This window comes from Balaenoptera borealis (assembly GCF_965194805.1).
Source record: "Balaenoptera borealis genome assembly, chromosome: 19".
In the NCBI taxonomy this organism is placed as follows: domain Eukaryota; kingdom Metazoa; phylum Chordata; class Mammalia; order Artiodactyla; family Balaenopteridae; genus Balaenoptera; species Balaenoptera borealis.
In genome coordinates, this window is record NC_138878.1 from 12,273,392 (window position 1) to 12,285,662 (window position 12,271).

General features: G+C 53.5%; 2 protein-coding genes across 5 annotated transcripts in view; both read right to left on the minus strand.

Annotated features, from left to right (window-relative positions):
- Nucleotides 1-44: 44 nt before the first annotated feature.
- Nucleotides 45-2,395, minus strand: EXOSC6 (exosome component 6). The gene has a single exon (XM_082369986.1). The coding sequence runs from the start codon at nt 1,326-1,328 to the stop codon at nt 510-512; it is 819 nt and encodes a 272-aa protein (XP_082226112.1). The 5' UTR covers nt 1,329-2,395; the 3' UTR covers nt 45-509.
- Nucleotides 2,396-2,519: 124 nt separating this feature from the next.
- AARS1 (alanyl-tRNA synthetase 1) overlaps nt 2,520-12,271 on the minus strand; it is a 28,053-nt gene continuing 18,301 nt past the window's right edge. For all 4 annotated transcript variants that reach the window (XM_082369803.1, XM_082369804.1, XM_082369801.1 and 1 more), the window contains 12 exons: nt 11,379-11,503; nt 10,797-10,941; nt 9,777-9,955; nt 8,963-9,076; nt 7,673-7,879; nt 6,984-7,168; nt 5,644-5,752; nt 4,856-4,969; nt 4,184-4,303; nt 3,974-4,060; nt 3,454-3,567; nt 2,520-3,046 (listed from right to left, as the gene is read on the minus strand). In XM_082369803.1, the coding sequence (XP_082225929.1) occupies nt 2,861-3,046; nt 3,454-3,567; nt 3,974-4,060; nt 4,184-4,303; nt 4,856-4,969; nt 5,644-5,752; nt 6,984-7,168; nt 7,673-7,879; nt 8,963-9,076; nt 9,777-9,955; nt 10,797-10,941; nt 11,379-11,503 (1,685 nt within the window). In that variant the 3' untranslated portion in view covers nt 2,520-2,860. The remainder of the gene's footprint in view (nt 3,047-3,453; nt 3,568-3,973; nt 4,061-4,183; nt 4,304-4,855; nt 4,970-5,643; nt 5,753-6,983; nt 7,169-7,672; nt 7,880-8,962; nt 9,077-9,776; nt 9,956-10,796; nt 10,942-11,378; nt 11,504-12,271) is intronic.

The following is a 12,271-nucleotide window of genomic DNA, read 5'->3' on the forward strand; positions in this document are numbered from 1 at the left end:
GAAGAGCCTTGCTCTCTTAAATCCTGTACCAAGAACAACAGAAGTTTTCAGATATAAAAGAGTTTATGTTTTAGCTCAGATATTAAGTGGGAAGGTACAGCCCCCTTGTCCATTCTCTCAAAAGCAGCCCAATAATATAGGAGGAGGGTCACTGGCCGGCCTGCATAGGGTCCATCCCTTACGAGACACTAGCTCCAGGTTCCATTTTCCAGGTAAGTCCAGCTGAAGTCCTTTCCAACTTGGGGGTCAGGCTGCATTCGCAGGTTTCTTCAACTGAGTCGTGGCTGGGAACCAACTCAATTAGAAAAGTTCCTTTAACAGAACAGTTTGTAAAAAAATCATCCCAACACAGCTGTCCAGTGCATCAGTTCTGAGCACGCCTCCCCAGAGCCTCTCCCGTGGTCCGAGTTCTCAGCTTGGCGCACGCAGTCTGCAAGCCGACGGCGCGGGTCCTTTCGGGGACAGCGGGAGCTTGGTCCTCGGCGTCCGTCATTGCTCAGGGTTCTGGTTCAGGGCGGCGTGGCGGCGCCCCTCCGGCGGGCGGCCCGTACTAAGCACTGCTGCAAAACGGGGTAGAGGCGCTGGCAGCCCTCGAGACCCAGGCGCACGGCCTCCGCCCAGCTCTCGGTCGGGCCGCCCTCCCCGCTGCCCAGCAGCCCGGCCACCTGGTTGAGCACCGGCATAAGCGCCACGGTGAGGCCGGCGGCGGCGCGTTCCTCCTCTAGCAGCGTGGGATCCAGCAGCCAGGTGGGCTCGGGCCCCAGCGCGCGGCTTAAACCGCAGCCCACCACCAGGTCGTACATTTCGATGCCCGCGTCGGCCAGGGCGATCGCGGCAGCCGTGAGCGCCGCGGCCAGCGCCGAACCGCCGTCCTCGAGCAGCAGCGCCGACACCTCGAGCTGCGCGCGCGGGTAGCGGCCCAGGCGCACGGCCGGCTCGAGCGCCTCCTGCAGCGCCAGCGCCAGCTCACGCTCCTCGCTGCCACCCGGGGGAGCGCGGCGCCGGCGGCCCGAGAAGGGCGCGCGGCGAAAGTCGCAGAGCAGGCGGCCCCGCAGCGCGGCCGGGGTCTCGCCGCCCGCTCCGGCCGGGCCACCACCGCGCTCACCGCCCTCTACCTGGCGTGGGCCGGACACTGCGCACAGCACCTTGGTGCCTCCCGCCTCCAGGTAGGCCGAGCCCTTGGCCTGGCTCAACAGCCCGGCGCGCGCGTACACAGGCCGGAGCCGCGTCGGGTCGCGAGCGGCCGGCACCTCGTCCTCGTCGGTCGCGTACAACTGAGGCGGCTGCGACTCCTCGGGCCCGCGGATGCGGCGGTTGTCCCCGGGCATGGCGGCGCCTGACGTGCGAGCCGCCTTCACCCGTCGGCCCGGCCTCGCGCACCGGCTCTTCCGCCCGCTCAAAGCCGCGCGCTCGCGCGAGGACTGTCGGGATAGCGGCAGGCCGCCCCGCACCGCCCCCTGCCGGCCCGGAGGGAGAACGGCGAGCGCTGCAGAGGCCTGGGGCCGCCGCAAGGACGCCCGGAGCTCCGTGGATGGATGGACGGATGTACCGGGCAGGCCTGCAGAAGTGGGACCTAGGCCGGCTCGGCTGACCTCTAGCCTTTGCGCTCAGGGTGTAGGGCTTTTTCCTTTCACTTGTGAAGCTGTAATTATTTTAATTTTGCACTTATTTGTGTGACTATTTTATCCATGTTCCCCACTGCCTTGCCCAAGAGGGCAGTGACCTTGTCTTGGTCACTCCTGTACTGTCAGTGCCCTGGCTGGCATAAACACTTGTCGAGTGAATGAACGCTCCTTACCTGGCATGCACATATTGCAACCAAGGGCCTCAGCACCCTCCCTCTATCTGCTTTTCATACTTCTCACCCCCAGGCCTTGTGACTGCTGGCCTCTGCTTCTTCTCTCAGCATAGACCTGCTTTTCCTCCTCCCTCAAAGTCAGCAGGCCTGAGAATGACCCAGGGCCCCAGAGCCAGCCTGCTGTACTCAGGGGACATGAAATCAGCCAGAGCAGGCACAACCAAGTACTGTACACTACTGCTACCAAACCCAACTGTCTTCAGACTTGGGTGAATGGACACAGAACCGGGTCAGAGTCTCCACCCTTACCGTCTAAGTGAGGTCCTGGAACCAGGAATGACGTGGCAGTCAAAGGAGTGGGGGGAGGCAACTGATGTACCCTAAACACCTCCTATACCAAAGAATGCCTCTGACCTCACACCCAACCTGCACATCAAGTGAGGAAAAGGGATATGGGCCTAAAAAATGAACATAATCTCCTACAAGGGGCTCTATTCTGTGGACCACCTCCACAGATGTCTTGAGGAAAATCTAGCGGCCATTATTCCCGAACCTCAGGGGTCTGGGGCTGGACTCGTCAAGGACTGCGACCAGAAGCCAGTTGGAGCCACAGCATTTATTCTACAGACACCCAGGGAGCCACGGGCTGTCACACTGGGGGCACCCATTGTGGGGGGGGTTGGGGGAGAGAGGGGAGGAGGAGATAAGAAATCACATGGCATTATCGAGTATTGCACATGGTCCTTTTATTCTCTGCAGCAAAAACGATTCCTCCCTGCAGGCCCAGAGCCTTGGGTCTGCAGAGAACTCTACAGACACAATCCTGGGGTAGTGGTTCTAGACAGATGGCGCTGATGTGCTCGGGGCAGAAGCGTAACGTGGGAATTGAGTCACAGGCTGGCTCCCAGGTTAACTTCCAGTTACTGCTGGGTTAGGAGGACAGATGGGGCTGTTTAAAGGTCCCAAGATTAGAATGCCCTTGTGGGGGATGGAGCGCTCCTGGCTGGACGGATCCATCTGGGTGCGGGGGAGATGCCTCCTCATGGAAGCCGCCCTTCCGCCTCAGTTCTTCACATCTCCCAGGTGGAGCTGGGCAAAGGAGGTGGCCAGCTGCAGCGCCTCCTGCAGGCAGCCCACGTTCTTGCCTGTGGCCTGAGCGGACACATCTTTGCCACCACCTTTGCCATCCATCAGACCTGACACCTGTTGCACCCACTCACTGGCTTTCAGGCCCCGGTTGGCTGCATTCTAGAAGACAGGAAGGAGAAGTGGGGGTCAGGACAGAGGACGGGATTGAGGGAGACAAGGAGAGGGGTGGGATGGAAAAAGGATGGGGGAGCCAGACACCCAATCCTGCCCTGGGTGATGCTGCCAGAGCTAAGAGAGATCCTACAGTGGGTACGACAGCCAGGGCGAGGCATACCGAGTAGCAAAGCCAGCATGGTTAAACATATCCACCAGGGAGGGGAGAGCCTGAGGGGAAGGGGTGCTGGGGAGGTGACAAACAGGTGAGCAGGAAAACGGCCACTTCTAAAAGGGGTTGCACAAACACACATGGGTCTTGGCAAACAGGCATAAGAAGAACCGAGCTCCCTGAGAAAAGCTATGGCCACTGGCACGGAGCTGCTGTGAGCAAGACTGCAGGGCACTCTGACCTGGGGGACTTGACACAAGCATGTGATCTTGCCAGCCTCGTTATCCACTGTGAAGAGCATGGCAGACGTCTCAGGGGAATGCGTCTTGAAGAGCTTCAAGGCTTCGTTCAGGGCCTGTGGGGAGAACCTGGCATCAGGCCATGGCCCTGGGGAAGGGGGCCACGCTCTCCACAAGTGCAGCGCGTCTGCAGAGCTCAGTTCTCAGAGTGCTCCCATCCCCTACCCCCTTCTAAGAGCAGGTGCTGGTCCCCGGAGCCTGGATGGAGGACTAAGCACAGGGCCTCGCCCACGCTCTGGCTCGGAGCTTCGCCTTCCACCTCGAGGAGCCACAGCTCCCCAGCCACCAGCTCTCTCCATGGCTCAGCCCAACCTCAGTCCCAGAGAGTGGGCCGTCAGGCAACTACTCTGCTCAGAGCCACAAGGCTCCCACTTCAGCCACCAGAAGGCTGAGACCCCGAGAGGAGGAGACAAGCAACAGACAGGCACAGGGCGGTGCCATGGAGCCCCAACCCCGGCTTGCCTTGGCCGAGGCACCGCTCTCCATCTCCAGGATGACAAGGGGCTGGTTGGGGCTGCTGTCAATGAGCTGCTTTGTCTTCTCCAGCACCTGCAAGGAAGGAAGTCCAGAGGAGAGGCCTCAGGTCAAAGGCTCAGACTCCGACACCCAGAGAGCAGGCTGCACAGCCTTTGCTGGGTAAGTCCTCCCGGCTCCTGCACCGCCAGGACTCACCCGCTTCTGGACATCGGCTTTGTTAGCTCGGTCTAGGTCATCCATGATTTTCTTCAAGGATCTGAGATTCTCCCGGAATTCATCCTTCTGCCACTGAGGGATGACTGCGGTGGCCAGAGCCTGGAACCAGAACAGGAACACCACTGGGAGCTGGGCCACGAGGAGCTAGGATGTGAGCCCACCCCACCCTTCTGGCTTCTGACACCGAAGTCCCCCAACCAGTGTCCAGAAGGAGCGAGAACACAAGAACAAAAAGGAATCCACGGGCCTTGAGACCAGTCACTTTATGAGCAACTGCATCAGTTGTAAGGAGCAGGACTAGAGAGAAAGGGGCAGAATAAAGAGAGCTGGGATCCTCTGTTAGACCTGGTCCCCCCAAGGCAGTGAACACAGCCTGTGATGGGCTAATGGGAAGCCCCCGAATATTAACAAACACCAGGAGACCTGGAGACAGTGGGCTCCCACAGCGCCTCTCCCACCCCCCTCAACACCGGTGCCCACTAGTGCTCAGAAGGGGCTGCCCTGCCATCGGCAACGGGGGCAGCAGCTGGTTCCAGGGGTCCGCAGGCCAGGATCCGGGAAGTCCCCTTTGCAAGGTTGCCGGACAAAAGAAGTCAGTCCAAAGGCCCACTGCACCGAGAACCAGGACCTGAGGAGGGAGGCCGCCCTTACCTCACCGAGGTCTGCGATCTCCCTCTGCACATCCTTATTTGGCGCAGTCTGGGCCTTCACTTTGGCCTCCGTGACAGAGAGAGATTTCTTCAAGCTCTCCGCTTTCCTGAGCGCCTGGGAGGAGGACAATCAGAGTTGTAAACTGTGGGTCAGGCAACTTCCAGCTTCACGACTCTGTCTGTAAACGGTGGCAGACGCTGATGGCAGGCTATGGAACAACACCCCCCCAGAACACCAGAACTTTCTCTTCCTGCAGGAGCAAGTGTTTGCAGCCTCGTGCCCCAGAAAGGCGCACCTTCCTCACACCTGGCCAGTGGAACTCAGGTTCAGGGGCTGACGGAGAACTCATGAGCCAGGAGCCCTTCCCACCTATGAGATCATCACTCCTCAAGCCTCGGCACACGTCAGGCGTGAGCTACAGTCCCCACCCCCAGAGCAACTGTCCCCGTACTCCATGCGTCTCAAACTGGGTACAAACCCCTAGGGAGGTGGTGGCTAAGTGCTGGGGGCACAGAAGCCACAGCAAAACTATGGCCTACCCTCCTAGACACAGACATCTTATGGCAGAATTTACCTATATTTTAAAAGATTAAATGTAAGATAGCTAGAACGTTTCCTGCGGTGCTGGCTTTCTTCTGCCAGGCGGGGTAACGGGAGGACACTCTGGAGGGAGTGCTGTACCTCCGATTCTGACCGCAGCGGCCACGTGACCATCGGCACTGTGGATCCAAAGATTGGGCCCCTCTTGCCTTGTTCAAGTAAGCCACAAACCAGCCTGACCTGCTCACCTTCTGGGCTTCGGCACCTGTGACAGCAACAATCCTCCGGATGCCCTTGGCAATAGCTTCTTCACTCACAATCACAAAAGCTCCCGCGTGACTCGAATTCTGCAGATGCCTGAATGGCAGAAGGCAAAGTTCATGGTCCTCACAGCACCCAGGAGCCCTTGGCTGGCAGACAGGAGCCCTAAGTGGTAGTCACTCCCAGGGAAGCTCCCTCAAGGGGATGATGAGAAAAGGCCCTTCGTGTTTATTTCAGAACGCAGCTGTGGCCTGGAAGGGGCAGGCAGTCAGAGAAGGCCTGGCTGGGGCCGATACTGAGCAAGGCACCACGTTCCTGTGCCTCAGTTTTCTCATGCACGAAATGTGGATAGTTCTCCCTCACCGGACTGCTGCCTTCTGTCCCTGCTCAACAGCCTGAGAGTATCGGTGGATTCCCTTTCAAGTCTTACCACAGCACCTCAGACAACCCCAGGAGCTCAGAGAACCTCAAATGCTCATTTACTCTCAGCCACTCCGCAAGGATGATGTAAAGTCTCCGAAAGCTGTTTCCAGTGCTCTAGAGAGTGTCATGTAGAGAGGTATTAAGGCAGATGTGGGACTCATTTGAAGGCCCAATTCTACTGGACAGAGGGAGGCCTGGAATGTGACCTCCCAGATCCTTACCCCATCCTCCACGCGCCCACCTGCTCTCTGCCTGCCTGAGGCTCACAGGAGGCCCTGGATGGGCTCTACCATGGCCTTAAGAATGCTTTTTTCCCCCTGATTTCTTTGCAAGCAGGAACTTCCCAGGCCACCAGACGGTCCCAGAAAGACCCCAAGGGCTATGGAGAACTCCAAGTTGGCAGAAACATGTGGCTGCCCACAGCCAAAGTGAGCCGGGTCTACCGTGGGGCCTGACTCAGGGGCGCTGAGACAATGAGGTTAATTCCACAGATGCTGCTCAAGCCTGCAAAGGGAACTGTGTGAGGCCCTGGGAATGGAAAGTGGCTAGGACCAGATCAGAAGCTCCAGGGCCCTGCTGAATCATGAATCCCCAGGCCTTCTGTCGTCATCCGTCCAGGGAACGAGAGCAAGCAGCTGTAAGTGTTAAGATGACATTTTTCACCTTCCCTCCTTGGAAGAACATTTCATCACACACCCAGTAAATGTCAACGTCAGACACTGAGGGGTCTGATGGGAGCACGCAGGTGCTGATTCCTGGGAACGCTGTTTGGCAACTGCATTTCTGAGGACTCGTTTCAACCTCAGACAAACGAGAGCTGGTCTAGCCTATCACCCACATCCTCCGAGGGCGACGCAGATTAACAAAAGGCAGGCCCGCCCACTGCTCCCCCTGAGGTACTCACGTTCCCCCACAGAACTCAACAGAAGTGAGCGAGCCAGCAGGACCGGAGGGGTCATCCAACAGCTCAGACACCGGGACCCCAATAGAGACGACTCGCACAGGGTCAGGATAGGTCTCATCAAACACAGCCCGCAGGCCCTGGATGGCTTTAGCTGCTGCCAGAGGACAATCCTGGGTGTAGACGGGCTGCCACGGAAAGAAGATAGGAAAAAAAGCTGGGAAAAGATCTTCTCTGGAGGTGCAGTAGGAAGCAGCAGGGAGAATGCAGTCTTGCAGGCAGAGCTCTGGGTTTCTGATCCCGGCTCTGCCCATCATGTGCCCTGAGCCTCCCAAAATAAAGCCCCATGTGTAAAGTCAAGAGGCTCAAAATAGGAATTTCCAACTGCTTTGTTAAACCATGAACCAAATCTCAAATGGATGTGCTATATGTAAAACAGATTTAACTAAAAGAGCTCTGGTTGTCCTAAGGAAGGGGCGGACCAAAGACCTCCCTGAGGCCCCCCACTGAACACCAGCACTGCCCCCTACCCAGCACAGTTAAGAATCACTGCTTTGAACACGTGTTCACAGGACAGACTATGGCTCGACAGAGTGAGAGCATCTGGGCGGGGGCGGCTCCGTACATAGAAAGCGATGGTGCAGGAAGGAGTGAAGTTCATGACCCAAGAGCTCACATGTAACGCAACCTACCTTGGCAGCTTCAATCATCTCGTTTGCAATCTCCTCGGCCTTCTTGATCTGTTGGGTGGACATGGCTCCCTTGGCGGTGAAGTCAAACCGAAGGCGGTCAGGAGCAACCAGGGAGCCTCTCTGGTCAGCCTCCCCAAGCACGGAACGCAGGGCGAAGTTCAGGATGTGAGTGGCTGTGTGGTTGCTCATGACAGGCCTCCGTCGGGGCTATAAAGGGCAGAGCAGGCTGGTGGAGAGGTCCGCAGCGGACTGCTGGTCGGCCCCCAGTACCTGCTCTCCCCTTCCTCCCAAGTACTAGAGTTTTTAGTTGGACCCATGGCTGCCCAGAATAAAGCCTACAGCTTCCCTGGCCGCTAACTGTGGCCATGTAACTAAATTCTGGTCAGTGGGCTGTGAGCAGAAGTGATGTGTACCCTTAAAGGAACACACCCTCCCCTTCCTCTTTCCCACTGTCTAGAACAGGAATTGGCAAGTTACGGCCTATGGGCCGAACCCGTCCTGCAATCCATTTTTGTAACTAGGTTTATTGGAACATAGCCACACCCGTGTGTTTACGTATTGCCTACGGTGCTTTTGTGCCACAACGGCAGAGTCAAGTAGCTGTGATGGAGACAGTATGGTTCAGAAAACCAAAACTATTTACTATCTGGCACTTCACAGAAAAAGTCCCCCAACCCTGGCCTAGAAAATGGATCTGATAGCTACCTTCTTGGACCATGAAAGCAAGGGCAACGCCCCAGGAATGATGGTGGAACAAAAGCAAGGAAGAGCAAGGCCCTGTGACTTTGTGGGGAGGGCCTCTGCATCAGCTCAGACTTTCAGGTGAGAAACACATTTCCGTCTTGTTTTATGCTACTATTATTTTGGAGCTCTGGCACGTGCAGCAGAACCTATTTCTTCATACAGGATCCTTGGCTCCTGAAGAAGTGTTTGAGGTTAAGCTGGAGAAAGGCAATCCGTGAAAATGAAGGTATAGGATCTCAACTGAAATCACTGTGGTCTAACTTGGGAACAGATTTAACTCTCATCGACATCCCTCAAAATTTACTTCTGCACCTTACACGCAATCATCTACTTATAATTTTACTTAGGAGGGACAGTAATGATGGACCAATTTAAAGCCAGAGGAGGAGATGAATTCCTTTCACAACCTGCATCAAATCACTATGACGTACACTTTAAAGAACTCTTGTAATTCTACATGCCAGGTATGCCTCAATAAAGCTGATATTTTTTTTAAAAGGGGAAGGAGAGATGATTACTAACCAGCCTAAAGCAACTCAAACTCACCTCATCAATAAACAGCCGGACCTGATCCCCCACTTTCAGGTTGCCATAGATTGTTCCTATGTGCAGGACATATCCTCCTCGGACCTGAGCGTTCTTCACCGTAAACTCAGTTTTCTAAGAGGAGTCAAGGAGGAGACCAATACATAAATAAATCCAAATACATATGTGTGTGTATATATGTATATATATAAATATATATAAATGGACATAAATATGAATTCTCCCTTTATGTACTATACACACATACCATTAATACCATTATATATACATACATACATATATATATCGACCACTATATAAATATTTATCATTACAAACACACAACACTTTAAATATGTAATACATGTGTATATATACACAGACACAGACACACATACACTCTCCATTAAGGAGCATCTTAGAGAATTAAAGCCATTGTAAGGAAGCTCAAGCCCAAGAGACTAGGTAACTCATCCAAGACCGCAGAGACAGCAGTGGCTGAGCTACAGGCCACGTCTTCTACGAGGATGTCTGCCCTCCAGAGAGCTATCTCTCCTTATTTACAAGGAAAGCCTGGAGGAATCAAGGATCAACCTAAGCAGCCTGGCTGCAAGGATCCTGCTACAAGGGGACCTAACGGTGATGAAAGCAACACAGTACAAGAAGCAGCTCCCTCGGCTTCAGAAACACTGACCACAGAACACGACCCAAAGGTCGGTGGTGTCTGCCCAGCAGGGCTGGGAGCACCGAGGAGACAGAGCAGCTGCCTGGGGCCCAGGCCCGGCCCTTTGCTGGGCCCCCGCCCCCCACTAATGAAGAAGAACTGCTGGCTTACGTCTTCGCTGCTGTCATCGACCTTCACCAGGTAGCCTTCGTCGTAGATCTGCCCTCCTTGCTCGGCATAGAAACAGGTCTTGTCCAGCACCACTCCACACTCCTGGCCCGTGGACACTTCCTCCACAAACATCTTGTCCCTGCGCAGAGCCATCACTGTAGCCACCGCACTCTCAAACACTGCATACAAGGGGAAAACACGGTTGATGACTTCATTCACACATTCTTAGCTGGCTTTTATCGGATTCTATTTCTCAAACTCTCCTTAGGTCCTAATTGTCTAATTTCATGTTGGAAGAAGCCTATTAGACTCCACAAAAGGGCTTAACATGCTGGTTTTCTACTGGAGAATATAATACTCAGTAGGGGTGACCAACTGTCCTGGTTTGCTTGGGACCAAGGGATTTCCCCGGGTATGAGGAAACACTGGGACAATTTCAGCGTCAACACTGGGACAATTCTGGGAAAATGGGACAGATGGTCACCCTAACTGTGAGCTACTGAACAGAAACCTGGTGAATTTGATTAGTAGGTATTTAAGAGTAGTAATAAATTCCCTACTCCAAGGTCAATTCATAAGGAATGTATTCCTTTTGTGGGCTTCCTTAGATAGATTTAAGTATCTCTGCTGGAGCAAAAAAAGCAAAAACATGTAGCGCCTGTATATTTCTTTTGAGTTGTCTTAACTTTAGAACGCTACTATCCCGATGCAAAATTCAACAGCCACTGTGAATTTTATCAATCAATGTCATTTTCCTTGTTTCCTGCAAGATGTTGCAATTAGGGAAGACTGGGTATAAGATACAAGGAATCTCCTGGTAAATTTCTTTTTCTACAACTTCCTGTGAATCTATAATTATTCCAAAATAAATAGAAAGTCAATCACCAAGGGTCTCTCTGAGTATAAAATTACACAGCATGAGTACACAGCACTGCAGGCAAGGCTACCATTGGATATCCTGGGTTCCTAATCTCGAGACTCATTGCTTGAAAACCACCCCAGATGAGCACACTAACATACCGTAGCTCCCACCGGAGTCCGAATGGTAATTATACTTTGGGGAATCATCTGTTGCCTCCAGACCCTTTTCCCGGAGCTCTTCAATAGCATAAATGTCCAGCATAATGAGATCTTCCCCACCAGCTCCCTTGCCCTGTGATTTCAGCTGCCAGTAAGAGAAATAAGCATAAGTTACCTCAATGTCAAAGAAAAAGAACTCTGAAGGACTTGAAATTGCTAAACTATGCCCAATGTAAAGCTCTAAAACAGAGTTTTTTGATCTCAGCACTCCTGACATTTGGGGCCAGGTAACTCTTGTTCTGGGAGGCTGTCCACTGAAGGATGTTGAGCAGCATTCCTGGCCTCTACCCACTACAGGCCAGTAGCATTCATCTCCAGTTGTGAAAACCAAAAAATGTCTTTATACGCTACTGCCAAATATCCCCTGGGGTAAAGGGGGCAAACTGCCCCCACTTGAGACTCACTGGTCTTGGAAAAAACAGAATTTCAAAGACTTTAATGGGAGGAAACTCTTTCTTGCCTTGCAGCCAAGTGCTGCCTTGATTGGTGCGGAGTTTCTTGCTCATTCCCCAAATGCTTTACCTGAGCCAGCTTCCTCTCCTCTTCAAAGCCATCCATATCTACCACCAGGCCCTTCTCTTCAGCAATCAGTCCAGTAAGATCCACTGGAAACCCATAGGTGTCATAGAGGAGCCAAGCAGTGTCCCCTACACAGCACAAAGGCATCACGTAAGAATGACAAGGATGGCCCGCCTTCCTTTCCATCCCGACCCCTTCCCAGGAGGACACTGGCAGTGACAGGAGGGATTAAAGAGCCAGGCAAGTGAGTAATGGTTCTGTGTATCTGTCAGAAAATCCATCAAATCTTTTGCAGTCAACCTGGGGGAAGCACAAGAGGTCCCTGGAAAAGTTCTGTTTCTTAATCTGAACACAAGTGTGCTCAGTTTGTGGAAATTCATCAGGCTTTCACCTTGAACATTACATTATACTTCCATAAAAAGTAAAAACTTTTGGATTTAATTTTCCTGTCTGGTAAAAAATTAAAGTTGTAAAACACTATATACTATTCGTTCCCATTTTTTGCTTGTGCACGTGCACACACCCCTATATACGTTTGTATGCAAATACAGAAAAGTCCTGAATAGTTATACAACAAACTCTAAAGAGTTGTGACTTCTGAGAAATGAGTTTGGGAAAGAGGATTTTCACTTTTTACTTCTGTACTGTTTGAATACTTTGCCACAATATTTATTTATTTTTGTCTGTGTTGGGTCTTCGTTTCTGTGCGAGGGCTTTCTCTAGTTGCGGCAAGCGGGGGCCACTCCTCATCGCGGTGCGCGGGCCTCTCACTATCGCGGCCTCTCTTGTTGTGGAGCACAGGCTCCAGACGCGCAGGCTCAGTAATTGTGGTTCACGGGCCCAGTTGCTCTGTGGCATGTGGGATCTTCCCAGACCAGGGCTCGAACCCGGGTCCC

What these genes read in the sequence shown, in the direction of transcription:
- EXOSC6 (XM_082369986.1), bottom strand. Translation starts at nt 1,328, where the DNA reads ATGCCCGGGGACAACCGCCGCATCCGCGGGCCCGAGGAGTCGCAGCCG.